The sequence below is a fragment of the Rhinoderma darwinii genome, chromosome 5 (assembly GCF_050947455.1).
Source record: "Rhinoderma darwinii isolate aRhiDar2 chromosome 5, aRhiDar2.hap1, whole genome shotgun sequence".
NCBI classification, from domain to species: domain Eukaryota; kingdom Metazoa; phylum Chordata; class Amphibia; order Anura; family Rhinodermatidae; genus Rhinoderma; species Rhinoderma darwinii.
In genome coordinates this window covers 108,046,572-108,067,461 of record NC_134691.1, presented here as the reverse complement: position 1 = coordinate 108,067,461, position 20,890 = coordinate 108,046,572, and the positions used below count along the sequence as shown (strand labels likewise).

At 45.0% G+C, this 20,890-nt stretch overlaps 1 protein-coding gene across 2 annotated transcripts in view; it reads left to right on the top strand.

Moving 5' to 3' along the window:
• LPIN2 (lipin 2) overlaps window positions 1-20,890 on the top strand; it is a 122,450-nt gene that overhangs the window by 76,470 nt on the left and 25,090 nt on the right. For both annotated transcript variants that reach the window (XM_075826381.1, XM_075826379.1), the window contains exons 5-13: window positions 657-764; window positions 949-1,072; window positions 1,394-1,718; window positions 6,400-6,499; window positions 9,055-9,242; window positions 11,889-11,982; window positions 17,055-17,124; window positions 17,250-17,339; window positions 17,484-17,563. In XM_075826381.1, the coding sequence (XP_075682496.1) occupies window positions 657-764; window positions 949-1,072; window positions 1,394-1,718; window positions 6,400-6,499; window positions 9,055-9,242; window positions 11,889-11,982; window positions 17,055-17,124; window positions 17,250-17,339; window positions 17,484-17,563 (1,179 nt within the window). The remainder of the gene's footprint in view (window positions 1-656; window positions 765-948; window positions 1,073-1,393; window positions 1,719-6,399; window positions 6,500-9,054; window positions 9,243-11,888; window positions 11,983-17,054; window positions 17,125-17,249; window positions 17,340-17,483; window positions 17,564-20,890) is intronic.

The following is a 20,890-nucleotide window of genomic DNA, read 5'->3' as shown; positions in this document are numbered from 1 at the left end:
GACATTAAATCTTTTTATCGTCGTTCTGCTACCAAGCAGAGAAAAAGCAAAACGTAACCATTTAAAATATTTACATTTGGATAAGAAACAAAAATTGGGATCAACACTTTAGCGTCAAGAATTTCAACCAAATACTTCCTGTAGGATTTTCCTTTTTTTCGCATATAACGGAATCACAGTTCAGCTCTATTACATCTATATGTCATGCAGGGTTTGTTATATTACAATTATTGCCCCTGTATCTGTCCATCCTAAAGGGTTATTCCCATCTTAGACCTTTACAGCTTATCCACAGGATATGTAATAATTGTCTAAGATGGGAATAACCCTTTAAAGCACCGCTGTCATGAGACCGTTTTCCTCCACAGCCCTTCTTGCTTCCAGCAACACGATCTCCTGCTATGCCTTGCTGCATCATTGTCTATGCAGAGCTTGCTCTCTCTTTGCATTGTTGGAAATGTCCTCTACTAGACACTGTACAGAACTAGAAAGTAGCTTTCTCACTGGTGAGGGACTACGTTAGCTGCTAGAAATGTCTTTTGAAATTCTTGTTGACTGTTTCCATACTACTAGCAGAATTTGAAATGTTGCTTTGCCTCCAAGATATCTGTAGGTGCACTGCGTGAATGCTGAAACACTTGGATTTCTTTTTCCAGGTCCTCTTCAAGCGCTGCATTAAAGGAAGAGGAATACAGAGAGTCTTTCATCTGCCATTCATCAGACCATTATGCCCTTTCTGATGGAGACTGGTCTCCACGTGACAGGTATCTAAGTAAAGCATGTAAACATCGCTAGTGACTAATACTTGGTCGTGATTTTCAACAAATGTTTATAAAGGAAATCCATTTTGGAGGCTAGATAATAATGCACGTATCATGAATCCATGTTGAAGACTGAACCTTCCGTAGTCTCGATAAACAATTGGTAATAACTTTCTTCTTCACTCAGTGGCTATTCCCAGTCTATGGGTCCAAAGAGTGATTCAGAGCTGGAAGTTAAACCTGCAGACGCTCAATTCCGATCCGAGCCCCAGATGGAGTGGACATGGGGTGGTTTCCCAGAGTCGGCCAAGGTACGCGCTGGTGTCTCATTTTTCCATTGACTTGATTCTTTAAAAGGGTTTTACAGTAAATTAAAGTATTTTGTATAATTAAAATGTCAAACTTACTAATGAACTGTTTTTTAATTCCTGATTGTTGTTGCCCCGGCTTGTCTTTCTCAGCACTTTGTGTATATGCAGAAGTAAAAGGGTTAAAAAATAGTATTTTGCTAGTTGCTGCTGAAGCAGTTTGACCATAATTCTTTGGTTAACTTCCATATTATAGCTTGGTTAGATTTAGACCTATTGAAATAAGAGTTTAAAGAACTAATGGCATCCTGGCTATCTTTCTAGGTCAGCAAGAAGGAAAGGATAGACCACCTGCGGACTGCCACAATTACACCATCTGAAAATACTCACTTTAGGGTGATTAGTTCTGAGCCGCTGTCTGGGGCAACTGAGGAAGAAGAAGAATCTATAGAAGAGACTATTTGCACGGTGTTTAAACCAGAACCGCGACCTCATTCCATCAGTGTTCAGGTGGATTCCGACCAGTCGTCAGCACCTGAATCGGATCCAAGCTCCCCAAATGTAGAGGAGATCCTTTCACTAGAGGCTTCTGATACAGTCTCTGATGTGAAGCCTTCACTAAAAACAGACTCTCCAAGCAAGAAGAAAGGTATATATGACCTAAATCCACCAAAAACAAGTCACCTGTTCCTGCCTTATTAAGCTGGGGAGAGTTCTTATATGAAACTCTAAAATAAAATGTCCGCATAGTGAAAATACCCTTATAGGACCTATACTAGTAATAGACTGCTGGCGGTCATGCATTACACATACACCAATAGAATTTAATAAGCACTGTATAATTCTTCACAGCATCATAACCGGAAAAGTTAAATCTCCCACCAGTACCGCCCGAGGATGCACCAATAACGCATAGTTGTGAAAAGTTGTTTTTTTTTAAATTCACACAATGTTTGTTTGTTTTTTTTGTTTTTTTAAAAGTCCACCTGTGGTGTGTTTTTAAGCTGGTCATAAATATAAAGTAGTTGTCTAACGACTGTCGTCCCCCATCCTCCCCATAAACGTGCATGCTTAGTCAGTCAAGCTTTCATGTTAAAGAGGCTCTGTCACCACATTATAAGTGCCCTATCTCCTATATAATGTGATCGGCGCTGTAATGTAGGTGACAGCAGTGCTTTTTATTTAGAAAAACAATCTATTTTTACCACGTTAGGAGCGATTTTAGCTTTATGCTAATTACTTTCTTAATGCACAAGTGGGCGTATTTTTACTTTAGACCAAGTGGGCGTTATACAGAGGAGTGTATGACGCTGACCAATCAGCCTCACTTCTCTCCATTCATTAAGTCAGCGCATAGTGACACTGCATTGTTCGCTATGTGCTGTCTTATACTGACATATTAACGTTACTGAAGTGTCCTGACAGTGAGTAGACATTCCTTCCAGCCAGGACTGGATGTCTATTTACAATCCCGGCACTTTGTTAACGTTAGTGTGGTACTTACAGCAGAGCAAGCGTAATCTCGTGAGATCTTGCTGTAAATGACAGGTTACAGTGAGATTACGCTTTGCTCTGCTGTAAGCACCAAACAAACGTTAAAGTGCCGGGATTGTGAATAGACGTCCCGTCCTGGCTGGAAGGAATGTCTATTCACGGTCTAAACACTTCAGTAACGTTAATATGTCAGTATAAGACAGCACATAGTAAATAACGCAGTGTCACTATGCGCTGACTAAATGAATGGGGAGAAGTGCATGACGCTCATTGGTCACTGTCATGCACTCCTCTGTACAATGCCCACTTGGTCTAAAGTAAAAACACTCCCACTTGGGCATTAAGAAACTAATTAGCATAAAGCTAAAATTGCTCCTAACATGGTGAAAATAGATCGTTTTTCTAAATAAAAATCACTGCTGTCACCTACATTACAGCGCCGATCACATTATATAGGAGATAGGGCACTTATAATGTGGTGACAGAGCCTCTTTAATTCAATATAAGGGAGGGAGCAGATAAGCTGCTACCGGACAATTCTCCCAGCAGTTTAAAGAATAATCCTTTGTTGTGCTGGGAGATAGAGTGCTCAAATTAGTAATTTGCTAATTAAGTTTCTTAGAGTGCTTTTACACCGGCCAATATGGGCCATAACAACGAGCACCAATAAACAAGACGGCTTGTTGATCGGTGCTTGTTTGCACCTTTCCCAGCTGTGGTCAGTAATGCATGGCGACAAGTGATCGTTACTCCGATTGCTCGTCGCCATACATTATCCTGTCGGCAGCGCGTCTCCGTTTACAGAGAGAGATGTGCCGCTGACCACGATAATATTTTCTGCTGCATAAACAATACTATGAGCGTACGTTTGCTCGTTCGTCAGCTGATTGTTGAACTGTTTGAACAGGGCAATGTTTGGGAACGAGTATTCATATGAATGCTTATTTACCCAATCATTGGCCCATGTAAAAGGGCCTTTAGTTGTGCACACAATTATTAAAGATTGGGTAACCCCTTTTAATATCCAACAAATTTAAGTTGTCCATCAAGTAAGATTCCTTCTAAGCAATTGTTGTAGTGAATCACGCACGTTAACATTCATTTATTCAAGAGGTCCCTCTAGGTCTGTTTGATATTAAACTTGTGGTATTGGGTAATGCTTTGACCATCTTTCAGCCGACGTGTGCTATATTTATTGAGATGACTTGTTCTTGGTAGATTGCCAGTGATTTGGACATATTTTCCATTCCATAATGTCTTATATTGCTCAATGACTAACTTATCATATCTTACTGTGACTTCTAAGTCCTGCTTATCCCAAGAACGTTCCTATGGCACTCTAAGGCATCTTTGGTGATGTACGAATAAATGCTAGTGATGAAGTTGCAGCAAAAATAAAAAAAAAATTAAACCATGTATGTATATATTATATATATATATATATATATATATATATATATATATATATATATATATATATATATATATATACATACACACAATCTAATTTAAAAAAAAAGCCGATTGAAAGAAAGGGATTGTTTCGGTATCTGGTTATAATTAGGGAAAAAAGATATATAGGTAATACATTCCCACAATTTTTATTTTTTATATGCTCTTACAGGGAATGTATTGCTTATATATCATTTTTTTTCCCCCTAATTGAGACCAGATAGTGAAACAATCCTTTTTTTTTTTTTTTTTTTTTTTACTTATCTGTTTTTTTTTACCTTGAAGATTATTATTTTTTCTGTACATGATTGAGGGCAGCCATCTTGCCTAAGCAGCTTTTAACAACATTTAGAGATCTGCTTTACAGCAGCATCATGGACCATAGGAAACAATAGCCTGGAGATGTCCAATTGACTTCTATTGGCGAGTTTTCTAGGCATGCTTTGACCAGGGCAGGAAGGGATAGGAGGGGAGCTGTGTCCATCACCTGTTTTCAATGGTGTAACCAGTGTTATCTATATATAGGTGTTACCTGTCGTTGTAATCCTGCCTGTGATAATGATGCGATAACGGCTGAGAAGTGATCTCTACAGAACAGGTCTCTTGTGAGGCTAAGTGGCCAGACTGAAAACTGCAAGAGATTAGAATGTTTTTTTTTTTTTAATATAGCGAATGACATGGGGGGGGGGGACGACAAAAACTTCTTAAATATGTTTAACAAAAAAACTTTAGTTTAAACAATAGGTTATTTTCCGATGACAAATTCCCTTTAAAGGATATGTCCACCTTGCAACAACCATTTCTGTTATGTTTTCATGCATTTAAAGAGGCTCTGTCACCAGATTCTGAAATCCCTATCTCCTATTGCATGTGATCGGCGCTGCAATGTAGATAACAGTAACGTTTTTGTTTTTTTAAAAACTTTCATTTTTGGCCAAGTTATGAGCTATTTTATATTTATGCAAATGAGCTTTGAAATGGACAATTGGGCGTTTTTTTTCATTATGTCCAACTGGGCGTGTTTACGTGTATGACGCTGACCAATCAATGACCAGTCAGCATCATACACTCATCTCCATTGATTTACACAGCAGCGATGTGCAGCCACATACACAGAGATTAACGTTAATCAAGTGTCCTGATAATGAATATACATGAAATCCAGCCTGGACGTCATGTGTATTCAGAATCCTGACACTTCTGACTCTTTTCTTTGAGATTTCCAGCAAGCCACTCGTAATCTCGTTTACCTCCGTAATCTCACGAGATTACGCGTGGCTTGCGGGAATCTCACAGAAAATACACATGACGTCCAGGCTGGATTTCATGTGTATTCATTATCAGGACACTTGATTAATGTTAATCTCTGTTTATGCGGCTGCACATCGCTGCTGTGTAAATGAATGGAGATGAGTGTATGATGCTGACTGGTCACTGATTGGTCAGCGTCATACACGTAAACACGCCCAGTTAAAAACACAATACATGCCCCGTTGGACATGACGAAAAAAACACCTCATTTGCATACATATAAAATAGCTCATAACTTGGCCAAAAATGAACGTTTTAAAAAAAACAAAACCTTACTGTTCTCTACATTACAGCGCCGATCACATGCAATAGGAGATAGGGATTTGAGAATCTGGTGACAGAGCCTCTTTAAAATAAAAAATGAAGCAACTTTGCAAATGTTTTCTATGAAAAATGTTTTTCTATTTTGTGTCTTCGGCTCCATGCCGTCTCTGAAATAACTTCATCCCTCTTCCTCCTGCAATCGGCTTCTCTCATGGAACAGACTAGTGATGTGAAAAGCACACAACCCATTTAAGGGTCTATTCACACAGTAAAGTGAAATCGTGGCAAAAGGCTGCAATATCAGTGGTGTTTTTACTGAGATTTCATCGTAAGTGCAGTTATGGTTTATGATTTGATCGCTCTGTGTGAATAGACCCAATGAAAACTTCAGAAGCTTTCAATTTATCATTGCAATAATTTACATTGCTGAAAAAGAGTATTGTATACAACAGAGCATTTAGGGGGATTCACACATCTGTATTTTTGATCCACATAAAATATGCTTCTAGAAGAATCGGTAAAAAGTAACATTCCCTCCACTTTGCACTCCTGTTTTTGCCACAAAATATTGCAAAAATACAGCTGTATACATCCTTGTGGTGCACTTGCTTTTTTAATAACTGCAGCATCTTCATAAAGCATTCTTATCTTCAACATGTAGAATTTTCCTGAAAATTAATGCCTAACCATAGGTTCACAATTATATAATTTTTTTTAATTTTTTTTACATTTATTATATTCTGTTCTAGGAAGAAGAGCAGTTTAGCACTAAGCGTGGTTCTCATTAGTTATGTTTTCAATCCGCACAGGTGTACGTAAGAGAAGCCAACATCAGGGCCCAGGTGACATTTATCTGGATGATTTAAATGTTTTGGAACCTGAAGTGGCAGCACTTTATTTCCCCAAAAGGTATGGTTTTAATGCTTCCAGATAGTGTAATTCAACCAATATTTATGGGGCAAATTTAGGGTAAGGCCACACATAGCGGACGCCATTAGGCCAAAGTGCACCTGTAATCCGGCTGGAAAAACAGACATGCAGTTTTACCTAATCGGCAGTTTTCAAATGCTTGTTAACGTCCAAGTGATGTTTACCTGCCAAAACCGTGTGTGTGGATTTTATGTTTACGTGTTTTTTGACCTACGTTTAGGGAAAATGCCAGGAAAAGTTCTTGACGGATACATTAAAGAGAACCTGTCACATGCCCTAAAATCAGCAGTTGAAATCTCGTTAGATTGCAGGCGCCTCACAGATTCTGCCGTCTCTATTTTTTTTCCTTGGGCCCCAACCGGTCCTGAGATATCGATGTCGTTCATTTTGATGCCTGATATGCAAATACGGCCTTTGACTGTCAAGTGGGCGGTTAACGCCTGTCACTTGTTAAGGGGTAACCGCCCACTTGACAGTCAAAGGCCTCATTTGCATATCCGACACCAGAACGAGCGGCTCCACTATCTCGAATGGTGGGGCTAGAAGAAAAAAAATCAAAAGCAGCAGAATCTGTGAGGCGCCTGCAATCCAACTGAGATGTTAACTGCAGTTTTTTGGGCAGGTGACAGGTTCTCTTTAAATGTGGCTGTGATGGATGCCTAGCAGTCGCATCTGTCACCCATAGGCTATAATGGTATCCGTATGATGTATCCGTTAAACTGACACCGTTCTAGCCTATGGGTGACTGTGCAGATAGTTAACAATCAAAAAAGAATAGTTTTTCTTCAGCTTCTCAGATTCTTGAGAGAGCCTCTGAGGAGCTGAAACGTCGCGTGGATGAATAAAGAGTTAACTGTTAGGCATCGGTTTTAATGCATCCTTTGCATCCGTTTAACGTGTCATGAAAAGCTCATAACTTGGCTATTTAATGGATGCATGTGATAGATGCAATACAGTGGCATGTGTCACCCATTGGCACCTCTTTGGGCCTCTATCTGACAATGGATCCCTATACACACATTTGGCGTGTATGTCGGAAGCTTTACCGACGTACACGCTAGACGTAAACAAAAACATATGAACAGGGCCTTGACAAGCATTTGAAAACATTGATTTTTAGTATAACCGCATGCCAGAATGGTTTTACGCCGAACGGCAGCTACACGTGGCCTCGGACTTATAAGAAAAAGTGGTGGTGTGACTGATGGCAACTAATTAGAACCCGTCTAGTTCTGCCTTTTCACTTACGTTTTAGAAGTCTCCCCCACAATGTGTTAGGGATTTTAACCATCCAGTGTACTGACTCCTGGCACTTTAACATGCAGAATCCATCTTCACGTGCAGATTACTGCAAATTGACATGCTTCACTTGTACTTATCATGGTTTCAAGTCAAAACTGTTTGGCACATTTACTAAGGCTGGAGTTTCACATGCCAGTCTTAGTATGAAGGGCCGCAGGATTAAAATACGCCTCTTAATAAATTTAACTCATCTTCTGCTTTCCGTGCGCCAGAAAGTGAAATTTAGGCCAGCTATAAGCGGTCCTAGATTTCCCCGATTGGTGTACATTTATAATAAATGTGTTGGACCTCAGGTGCACCCCCCCCCCCCCCCCCCACCGCAAGGCTCCACTTTTTTAAAAAGTGATGTGAGCGGCGTAAATGCATTAAGTCCAAAGTAAGGGCAAACCTCACACCGGCCCACTCGGTAAGCCTGCAAAAGCAATACCTTTAGGCCTCATGCACACGATTGTGCCTTTTCGGCCGCGTACTATCCGCAATTGCGAAGTCGCTATTGTGGATAGTATAGAACACGTTGTTGTATCCTATGTGCCAATGCACACGACTTTCGTTGTCAGGCAATTGCGGTCCAGGCTCATTGAAGTCAATTCACATCTTGTGTGTGCACAGTCTGTGATTGTGAATGTTACTCCGTAATCACGAACCGTGCACACAGCTCCGCTACAGTCGTGATCATGAGGCTTTGCAAAAATCCCAAAATATGCAAGTTGTCTAAGGAATGATTGTGAGGTTTTTGTTTAATGTTTTTGGATCTCTTAACAAAAGGTACGTTTACCATGATTTCCATGAAAATAAAGAAAACAAGAAAAAGTATGCAAAAGCCACACCAAATCTACACAGTGTGAACAAGGTCTAAGATCCCATCACATTAGTAGAGGCCGCCTGTGAACAAACACACCTCTGTCAAACAACTCTCCTATGTCTGGATTTACACGCCCCAATGTCTGTTTTTCTATGACATCCCAGAGAGAGGAAAATAAAACTACTTCCACTCACTGGGGGTCATAGTTCGCTATCCAGAATATAACGAAGACTAGGTTTACATTAGTTTTTAGGTGAGGTCATCTGCATGAAGTAGGATTTTTTTTGCCCTATGTTTTATTTCTAACATCACCCTACATAATAAAGAAAGTGCAGAATGTAGTAACACTTGCCCTTTCATCATTTTGAGTCGTCACTATTCTTATATGCTTTTTATTTGTTTTAATTGTGTGGAACTTTCTGTGTTACAGTGAGTCCGATCCTGGTCCCAGACAGTGGATGGAATCCGAAATACTGTCAGGATCGCAGTCTCCACAGTCTGTTGGTAGTGCTGCAGCAGATAGCGGTACTGAGTGCCTCTCTGATTCTCCTATGGACTTGTCTGATGTCACACTTTCTCTTTGTGGTGGTCTGAATGAGAATGGAGAGATCTCCAAAGGTGAGGCTCATGCTCACGGGACCGCCACTGGAGGGCGTTTGGTCATGGGCATAAGGACAGTTTTGAACGTTTTAATTTGCTTACTGATAACATTCCTGCATTCAATGTTCGTAATTAATAGAGATGTGCTGACTATTCGTGGAATGGACACCTCAAAGGGACTAAGTGACATAATGGAACTTGGCTACTGAACACAAGTGCAGTAGCTGGGCTAACAAGAAGTGTAAGGGTATGTTCACACGCAAACTCAAACATCTGAAAATACGGAGCTGTTTTCAAGGGAAAACCGCTCCTGATTTTCAGATGTTTTTTTGAGCCACTCGCGATTTTCGCTGTGTTTTTCGCTGCGTTTTTTACGGCCGGTTTTTTAGCGGTTTTCTATAGTCAATGAAAAACTGCTCCAAAAACGGCTGAAGAAGGGACAGGCACTTCTTTTAAGCGGCCGTTTTTCAAAACGGCCCGTCGGAGCAGATTGCCGTTTTTCCATTGAAATCAATGGTCGGCTGTTTGGAGGTGTTCTGCTTCACATTTTTCGGGCATTTACGGCCCAAAAAACGGCCGAAAATAGGCCGTGTGAACATACCCTTATAGTTACAGAATTAGTTTTTCCGCTGCAATGCTAAGAGTATATAAGAGTTGCGCGTGTCATCAGTATGTGTGGCGTTGCTGCGTGATTTTAGCGCATATGGCATCGTTATGACACTCTGTTTTTATGTTCATAAACCGAAATGAAGGAGGTGGTTTCATTTGTCCTGTCATTTCTTTAACAACTGTTGCATGAATCACGTGTGCCGCGTGTGATTTTCACGCAGCCATTGACTTCAATGGGTGAGTGATGCGCGAAAAATGCCCAAGTATAGGACATGTTGAGTTTTACGCAGCGGACACAGTGCGTGATAATCACGGACTGTCTGAACGGCCCCATTGAGTTACATAGGTCCGTGCGACGCGTGTGATTTTCACGTGCGTATCACGGATGTTAAACCCGTTCGTGTGAATAAGCCCTTACGCTTCCAGGCAATTTAACTGGTCCGTCCACCAAAACAGGGAGGGGACTGGGACAATTTGATCCTGAGAAAAGAGGCCCAGTGGATCTATAGGCTGACATGTATACAACCGGATGGTTTGAATGAGCAGACAAATTATACGTCTTTTATTTAAACACCAATATTAGTCCAGTTATAAACAAAATTAATTCTCCATATTGGTACTGGTGTTTCACTTATATATGTATTGTGGGTCACCTTGTACTACAGTGTACATTAATGCTTCAATTATTCACTTCCTACAGTGTGAGATCGAAGGGCATGGTAGCCTATTGGTTGCCAGGATGCAGTCTGGAGCTGGACCGCGTTCTTAATTCCCGTCACAATAGGTTACTCCTCCCCCAGATGGAAAGGGCTAGAGGCAATAATGAGATGCGCTCTGCTGCCTCTCTGCGCATGCGCGTTTGGTTAGGCGGTGGCTGTGATTTCCCGGCATGTAAAAAAGACGCGCCAGGCGTCACATGACCACACGTCACGAATGATGTTTGCGATACGGATTGGTCAGCATAGGGGTTTGACCTCAGCCCAGGGGGCGGAGTATACGTTTTATATATACCCAGAGTCCTGATAAGCGTGCCGCTGAGATCAATGCGAGCACGCTTCCGTCTGTGTTTTGAACAGAATATCTGTACACAATCTAATATCGCTGGCACGATAGCCAGCTTCATAATTAACAGAAACGCGTAGGGTCAGATATGAGGGGGGATATATAGTGTAGGTGACAGCGTCATTGATATTTTACCCTGACACTGGGGTTCTAAGGAGTGTTAACTGTAGACTCTGGTGTTGAGGTGGGTGCTATCCGCTGTAACACCAATGTTTAAGCGTCTTTTGATCCCATATATCATATAAGTATATTCATTCAGTAGTGTTAGCAATTTTACTCCGTCACAATCAGTGAATTGTGTACGTACGTACGTACGTACGTACGTACGTACACGTGTATCTCTCACGTGTGTGGATGTCCTAGTTCTGATACTCTGTTCTATGGTTTTTCTACATTCAAGTTGGGTGTTCATTTGCCCTTGGACTATACACATACATACACGCATACATACATACATACATACATACATACATACATACATACACGCATGCATGCATACATACATACATACATATACGCATACATACATACATACATATACGCATATGCACACGCACAAAGTCTTCATATGAAACGTATTGAGACACAAGGAGTCCCTACAGCTCCATACGCGCACACTGTGCCACCATCTGGTGTCTTTGTACCGCAGTGCATCAAGGGGAATCTGTATGAGATTAGAGGCATACAAAGGTACTGTAGAGCTCCATAGATGGTTTTGAGTGCTGTATTATGGAATTGCACAACTCTTGCATGCCCCCCCCCCCCCGAAAGAAAAATCAATGGAAGAATGTCACTATTTTCATTGAAATTTTGAAGTAATTTTGCGAAAAAGTCAGATTGTACACGAGTAGTATACTTTTTCTGACTGATCTGTTGCTCGTATGAAATGTGACTGTATAGTGACGACTCCTAAGGCAAAAGTCATCCTCCAGCTTGTAGAGATAATCTGTACTGCCTGTTTACGTATAATATTTTTTAAATCTATTTTAACAGAGAAATTCAAGGAGCACATCATTACCTATCAGCAGTTTGCAGAGAACCCAGGAATTATTGACAATCCCAACCTTGTTGTGCGAATCCATAACAGGTAAATAAGAATTATTTCATAAAAATCAGTGAGCGTTTTAAATTGACTTTTGTGCTTCCTATAAAGTGACGCCGTTAAGACTTCGAACTTTGGCAGGCCTGACATTGTTTTGAAAAGTAGCAACCACTCGGTGCCAATAATATATTCAGAATGGTTGTCATACAACAGGCCATACAATGGGCTTTATTTAGTAGGGATGGAGTCAGTAAACACAGGTCTAAAATCAAGATCCTTGGTGGGATGGGAGTCAAATTCAGCCTTGAAGTCATAAATTACTGTTACTGTTGATGTTTATCTCCATCGTCAGTGGATGTAAAGAATATTATTCACGTCACATGTCCGTTGTCCTGTCTTGCCTTGGTTAGGGTATGTTCACACGGCCTATTTTCAGACGTAATTCGGGCGTTTTACGCCTCGAATTACACCTGAAAAGACGGCTCCAATACGTCTGCAAACCTCTTCCCATTGCTTTCAATGGGTCTTACGATGTTCTGTTCAGACGAGGTGTAATTTTACTCGTCGTTGTCAAAAGATGGCACGTAAAAAGATGCCCGCGTCAAAGAAGTGCATGTCACTTCTTTGGACGTTTTTGGAGCCGTTTTTCATTGACTCCATTGAAAAACAGCTCCAATTATGTCCGTAAAAGACGCCGCGAAAAACGCGAGTACATGAAAAAACGTCTGAAATTACAGAGCTGTTTTCAGGTGAAAACCGCTCCTGAATTTCAGACGTATTTTGTTAAGACGTGTGAACATACCCTATGCGTAACAAAGCTATGTAGACGGGCACCATTTGAAAATCTAGCAATATCTCCCAGCCTCTGTTCAAATCCCACCAGGCTCACCCATTTAGTCTAATCGGTCCGTACCCTCTTAACCCTTTTCTTGCCCTTCCTTTTCATTGTCATCCTATACTCATTGTAGCGATTAGATGGATTTTGAAATCTCATGTTTGAGCTCCAACGGTTGGAGAACCTTGTGTTTTGATTGCTGACGTTGACATATTTCTCTGTTGTTAAAGAGGCTCTGTCACCAGATTTTGCAACCCCTATCTGCTATTGCAGCAGATAGGCGCTGCAATGTAGATTACAGTAACGTTTTTATTTTAAAAAAAACGAGCATTTTTGGCCAAGTTATGACCATTTTTGTAGTTATGCAAATGAGGCTTGCAAAAGTCCAAGTGGGCGTGTATTATGTGCGTACATCGGGGCGTTTTTAATACTTTTACTAGCTGGGCGTTCTGATGAGAAGTATCATCCACTTCTCTTCAGAACGCCCAGCTTCTGGCAGTGCACAGACACAGCGTGTTCTCGAGAGATCACGCTGTGACGTCACTCACAGGTCCTGCATTTTGTCAGACGAGCGAGGACACATCGGCACCAGAGGCTACAGTTGATTCTGCAGCAGCATCGGCGTTTGCAGGTAAGTAGCTACATCGACTTACCTGCAAACGCCGATGCTGCTGCAGAATCAAATGTAGCCTCTGGTGCCGATGTGTCCTCGCTCGTCTGACACGATGCAGGACCTGTGAGTGACGTCACAGCGTGATCTCTCGAGAACACGGCTGTGTCTGCACTGCCAGAAGCTGGGCGTTCTGAAGAGAAGTGGATGATACTTCTCATCAGAACGCCCAGCTAGTAAAAGTATTAAAAACGCCCCGATGTACGCACATAATACACGCCCACTCGGACTTTTACTTTTAAACACACCCAGTTGGACTTTTGCAAGCCTCATTTGCATAACTACAAAAATGGTCATAACTTGGCCAAAAATGCTCGTTTTTTAAAAATAAAAACGTTACTGTAATCTACATTGCAGCGCCTATCTGCTGCAATAGCAGATAGGGGTTGCAAAATCTGGTGACAGAGCCTCTTTAAGGCCTTATTCACACGACAGGGTCTGAGTGTCGGCCGATAAAATCGTCCGTTTTTCCCAGCCGGTTTGCATCCGTTCCGTGTTGCCGGTTTTAACGGCCGATTTTGACCCATTTTGCGTCCGTTTTTTTCCCTGTCCGTTTTAAAATCGGATGAATTTAATTTGTAAGTTTTTGCCACACGCTTCCCTCTGTAGATCATGCCACACACTGCCCTCTGTAGATACTGCCACAGCCCCCCCTGTAGGTGGTGCCGCGCAGCCCCTCCCCCCCTGTAGGTGGTGCCGCGCAGCCCCTCCCCCCCCTGTAGGTGGTGCCGCGCAGCCCCTCCCCCCCTGTAGGTGGTGCCGCGCAGTCCCTCCCCCCCTGTAGGTGGTGCCGCGCAGCCCCTCCCCCCTGTAGGTGGTGCCGCGCAGCCCCTCCCCCCTGTAGGTGGTGCCGCGCAGTCCCTCCCCCCCTGTAGGTGGTGCCGCGCAGTCCCTCCCCCCCCTGTAGGTGGTGCCGCGCAGTCCCTCCCCCCCTGTAGGTGGTGCCGCGCAGTCCCTCCCCCCTGTAGGTGGTGCCGCGCAGTCCCTCCCCCCTGTAGGTGGTGCCGCGCAGTCCCTCCCCCCCCCTGTAGGTGGTGCCGCGCAGCCCCTCCCCTCCTGTAGGTGGTGCCGCGCAGCCCCTCCCCCCCTGTAGGTGGTGCCGCGCAGCCCCTCCCCCCCTGTAGGTGGTGCCGCGCAGCCCCTCCCCCCCTGTAGGTGGTGCCGCGCAGCCCCTCCCCCCCTGTAGGTGGTGCCGCTAAGCCCGTCCCCCCTGTAGGTGGTGCCGCGCAGCCCCTCCCCCCCCCCCTGTAGGTGGTGCCGCGCAGCCCCTCCCCCCCCCTGTAGGTGGTGCCGCGCAGCCCCTCCCCCCCCCTGTAGGTGGTGCCGCGCAGCCCCTCCCCCCCCCCCCTGTAGGTGGTGCCGCGCAGCCCCTCCCCCCCCTGTAGGTGGTGCCGCGCAGCCCCTCCCCCCCCCCCTGTAGGTGGTGCCGCGCAGCCCCTCCCCCCCCCCCTGTAGGTGGTGCCGCGCAGCCCCTCCCCCCCCTGTAGGTGGTGCCGCGCAGCCCCTCCCCCCCCCCTGTAGGTGGTGCCGCGCAGCCCCTCCCCCCCCCCTGTAGGTGGTGCCGCGCAGCCCCTCCCCCCCCCCCCTGTAGGTGGTGCCGCGCAGCCCCTCCCCCCCCCCCCTGTAGGTGGTGCCGCGCAGCCCCTCCCCCCCCCCCCCTGTAGGTGGTGCCGCGCAGCCCCTCCCCCCCCCCCCTGTAGGTGGTGCCGCGCAGCCCCTCCCCCCCCCCCCTGTAGGTGGTGCCGCGCAGCCCCTCCCCCCCCCCCCTGTAGGTGGTGCCGCGCAGCCCCTCCCCCCCCCCCTGTAGGTGGTGCCGCGCAGCCCCTCCCCCCCCCCCCTGTAGGTGGTGCCGCGCAGCCCCTCCCCCCCCCCCCCTGTAGGTGGTGCCGCGCAGCCCCTCCCCCCCCCCTGTAGGTGGTGCCGCGCAGCCCCTCCCCCCCCCCCTGTAGGTGGTGCCGCGCAGCCCCTCCCCCCCCCCCCTGTAGGTGGTGCCGCGCAGCCCCTCCCCCCCCCCCCCTGTAGGTGGTGCCGCGCAGCCCCTCCCCCCCCCCTGTAGGTGGTGCCGCGCAGCCCCTCCCCCCCCCTGTAGGTGGTGCCGCGCAGCCCCTCCCCCCCCCTGTAGGTGGTGCCGCGCAGCCCCTCCCCCCCTGTAGGTGGTGCCGCGCAGCCCCTCCCCCCCCCTGTAGGTGGTGCCGCGCAGCCCCTCCCCCCCCTGTAGGTGGTGCCGCGCAGTCCCTCCCCTCCCTGTAGGTGGTGCCGCCGCGCAGTCCCTCCCTTCCCTGTAGGTGGTGCCGCCGCGCAGCCCCTCCCCCCCCCTGTAGGTGGTGCCGCCGCGCAGCCCCTCCCCCCCCCTGTAGGTGGTGCCGCCGCGCAGCCCCTCCCCCCCCCTGTAGGTGGTGCCGCCGCGCAGCCCCTCCCCCCCCCTGTAGGTGGTGCCGCCGCGCAGCCCCTCCCCCCCCCTGTAGGTGGTGCCGCCGCGCAGCCCCTCCCCCCCCCTGTAGGTGGTGCCGCCGCGCAGCCCCTCCCCCCCCCCTGTAGGTGGTGCCGCCGCGCAGCCCCTCCCCCCCCCTGTAGGTGGTGCCGCCGCGCAGCCCCTCCCCCCCCCTGTAGGTGGTGCCGCCGCGCAGCCCCTCCCCCCCCCCTGTAGGTGGTGCCGCGCAGCCCCTCCCCCCCCTGTAGGTGGTGCCGCCGCGCAGCCCCTCCCCCCCCTGTAGGTGGTGCCGCCGCGCAGCCCCTCCCCCCCCTGTAGGTGGTGCCGCGCAGCCCCACCCCCCCCCCCCCCTGTAGGTGGTGCCGCGCAGCCCCTCCCCCCCCCCCTGTAGGTGGTGCCGCGAAGCCCCTCCCCCCCCCCTGTAGGTGGTGCCGCGCAGCCCCTCCCCCCCCCCCCTGTAGGTGGTGCCGCGCAGCCCCTCCCCCCCCCCCCCCTGTAGGTGGTGCCGCGCAGCCCCTCCCCCCCCCCGTAGGTGGTGCCGCGCAGCCCCTGCCGCGCAGCCCCTCCCCCCCCCCCCCCCCACCCTGTAGGGACTTCTCTTGGAGCGGAAGGGGGATTGGGATTCCGCTCCTACATGGAGCAAACAAATATCCTCTCCCTCGTCGTCAGTCGTCCTCGTCCTATTACATAATAAAGGTTATTCCATCTTGACGATAATTTGAGTGGGATATGTATGTAGATTTTTGTTCTAATTGGGATGTGGTAATACAAGTAAGGATTTCTAGGTTGGTTATCAGGGATGTGAGTCCATTGGGCAGCCTCCAACTCCCTGTCAATCATTGGGTATAGGAAGGCGGTGATCACTGCTCTACCTTAGGCCTCATGCACACGGCTGTGCCCGTAAACACAGGCTGCGACTGCAGGCGCGGACAGCTGCCCACGGTTTCGGCCCGTGCTCCCATACAAAGTATGGGAGCACGGACCGTAAGAAGCAAAAGATAGGACATGTCCTATTTTTTGCGGTACACTTCCACGACCCGGACACTTTCCCGTAAATAAAGGGGAAGGTGTCTGTCAAAAAAAGAAGTGAATGCGTCTGCAATTAGGGACTATTTTTACGGTCGTGTGCATGGGGTCTTAATGTACTGTAATGTGAACTTGCTGACTACTTTGTTTTCCAGGTATTATAACTGGGTGCTGGCAGCTCCTATGATTTTGAGTCTACAGGTGTTCCAGAAGAGCTTACCCAAGGTAAGTAACAGTCACTACTCATATTTATAGCTATATACATTCATAGCAAAACTGGGGAATGTTTTTTTTTCTTAAATATTTTGAACAGCCTAGCCTGCTAATAAACTTTTTTTGTTATTACATAGAACACAATTGAATCATGGGTAAAGGAAAAGATGCCAAAACAGTCGTGGAGATGGTGGTTCTGGAGAAAGAAAGATAGTATGGTTAAACAGGTAATAATGCAAGACAATATGTTGACAACCTAAAAATATCTAGACTTTTGTAGCAATGCACTTATCATCGTGAAATTATCTCATGATGGGATTTTATAGATGATAACCCGCGTTCAGTATAGTTTCTTTATTTTCCTTTTATAGCCAGGCGCCAAGGACGATAAACTGGATACAGAATTGAACACCGAGCAAATCTCCGAACTAAAGGAGCCACCAAAAGTCAGGTATATATTTATATGTCTTACTTTTGTTTAGTCCCTGCACTTTTATATTTAGATGGCCCTTTTTTTTCTATTTGCATCTAAAATATTGTAATTAAAAATAATGTAAATGGTTGAGGCGATGGCAGTTGCTGCATCAAGACAATCTTGCTCTTCTGCTGATCATGCGGGTTCAGCAAGTGTGCCCGTGTTATCTGCAGTGTCGACACGATCTCCTATGGCAATATCTAACTGCTCGATCCATCTCTCCCCTGAACTCCCCCTGTGGGATTAAAAATAATTTATTTTTTTTAAAAACACACAAAGGCAAATATTTTAAAAATAAATGAGCTTTATTAAATGTAAGTCCCAAAAGAGGAAATAATGTATTAATATTTTGGGGTCGTTGCAACCTGTGCAATTACATTTATAGCATAATTTGTGATTAATAATGTATACTGTAAGTAAATTAAAACTGCAGCAGAATTATTATTTTTTTCTCTACATCTTTTGTCAAATAAAAATATAAATGGCACACTAATGCATATGTACCAAAAATGCCACCAACATAAAGTACAACATCCTGCAAAAAAACAAAGCCTCATACGAACATAAAGTTATGAATGCAAAGAGGAAAATTAAGTTGCGTTTTTATGGATAGGTCGAGGAAGCTGTCTGCCGACAGTTATTTTATGTGTATGGCCACCTTTACTTAAAGAGGCTCTGTCACCACATTATAAGTGACCTGTCTCCTACATAAGGAGATCGGCGCTGTGATGTAGGTGACAGTAATGCTTTTTATTTAAAAAAACGATCTATTTTCACAAAGTTAGGAGCGATTTTGGTTTATGCTAATGTGTCTTAATGCCCAAGAAAAGATTCAGAAGTGTCAGGATTCTGAGTACACATGACGTCCAGGCTGGAGGTCATGTGTATTCATTATCAGGACACTGGATTAACGTTAATCAAGCAGAATCGCTGTGTATGTGGCTGCAGATCATGTTTTAGTAAGAACGCGATTCTGCTGTCTAAATGAATGGAGAGGAGTGCATGATGTCGATTGGTCAGCGTCATGCACTCCTCTGTACAACGCCCACTTGGACGAAAGTAAAAATACGCCCACTTGGGCATTAAGAAACTCATTAGCATAAACCAAAATCGCTCCTAACGTTGTGAAAATAGATGGTTTTTTTAAATAAAAAGCACTGCTGTCACCTACATTACAGCGCCCATCATCTTATATAGGAGACAGGGCACTTATAATGTGGTGACAGAGTCTCTTTAAGACAATGGAGCGACCTTAAATCCGTTTTGTATGATCTATTGCGCTTCGTGGATAGAACTTTTGTATTGGATATCTTTTCAAATTCTCTCTTGCTAAACAGACTATTGACTATGGCACACACTGCAAACACACAATAGGCATTTCTGAGTCTGAGAGGAACGTAAGAGTTTTATTGGCTTCTGCGATACATTGGCTCACTGACACTTGATGCCTGGCCAGAATCCATGCACCTGATAGAAGACGGTTGTTACAAGAATTAAACATTGGAGAACCACTTGCACTTGCTGTTTACAGCTGTTCTTTGTTACCGCTTGGCATATTGTGTTTTTTAAAACCGTAAAAGGTTACTGTATGTTTTCTCAAGCAGTTATGACCATACATGACTTATACTGTAATATGTGGAAATAGGGCCAGAGCTCTCAAGGTGCTACAGACTAAATTTAGTGTTCAGCACTGACCAGACCATTAGACGATTTCTTGGTTATTAGCAAGATAGTTCATGAATTATCCTGAGCTGCAACATGGGTCATTCATCTGGTTTGCTTTCCCAATGCTAATAGAACTATTTCTGCACTACTATATGTATGTCCTATTTCCAAAGAAATCCTATCATTGTCTAAGACTAGTGTCAAAGCTTCTTTGTGTTTTTTTTTTTTAATGGGGGCATCCTTCTTGATGTTTGATTTACAGCAGCCACATGGATATAAGAAACCTCAATCACAAAATTACTCCTTGACTGATGATGTCACTATGCAGGGAGAGTAGGAAGGAGAAGCTAAGCAGTCAACATCACCGATCATCAATGGTGTGATCCTGTGTTATCTGCCTCCAACTATCTATTCAGGTGTAAGGGGCTGTTCACATCAAGTATTTTGGCTTTTGACTTGTATGATGGAAAAAAACTCTTGACTAACAGTGGAATCCTTCAACCATAGGCTATAATGGTATCGTTTTAATATATAAGTCATGAACTTTTATGACTCTTCTCATGATGTATCTGTTAAATGGATATCGTTATATCGTATGGGGGAAGGATGTTATTGTTGGATGAGTTAAACGGATGCCTAACAACCACATCAGGCACTCGTAGACTGTAATGGCATCCCTTTAACAGATATGTCATGAAAAGCCATTGAATAGCTCAGTTTAAGAGATGCCGGTCACAGATGCCATACAGTGGCATCTGTCACCCATAAGCTACCATGTTAAAAAAAAATAGAAAAATGAGATGACGGAGAAGTGATCTCTACAGAACAGGAAGTATCAGTCTATTGTGAGGCTCATTGGCCAGAATGAAAAATTTTTAGTTTTTTTTCCTTAATATAAAAGACCTTCACCAAAATGTGTTTCAAAATATTATGTAAACAATTGGTAATTTTCTGACTATAGATTCCACTGGAAAAGAAAGCCTAAACAGTCGTAACGGATGCCATTGACTCAGGCTACCATGGCTACTTTGGACCCATACATGTTGCACAACAAAAAAATGTTTGCACTTTGTCACGTGACTATTTTAGGGTTCTATTTGGTTGCGAGTCGCATTCGATTTAGACATTGAATAAGGCACCCCCAAAAAATTGCTGACGTGTCGCAAACGAGTCAGTCGAATGCAACTCGGTTTAGTAAGACTTGCGATCTGTAATCAAAATTCCAGCAGGTTTGGATTTTTTAAAAGTGTCGTTTGTTATAACGCAGCCATATTCTCAATCATTACTTGTGATGTCGGTTGAGATAGTGTAGCTACCAGAGAGAGTAGGGCAAAAAAATTGACATGCACCTCCATAAAAGTTTTGTAACTGTTCCGATACAATTTTGGGCACCAAAAAGTAGGAGACAAACAAGTTAAAAACGTAATATACAAAAATTCAAACAGTGATCCATAATAAGATACTGTAAAGGGTGCAAGAGCCCCAAATTAGATCAGACCTGCCGGACACATGAATGGCCCTAATAATGATCCCACTTCAATACATGTGGTGATTCCTAAAATAGGATAAGATCATGAATAAATGTAACCTACAATGCAAAAAGACGCATACCTAAAACATTATAAGAATAGGAGAATA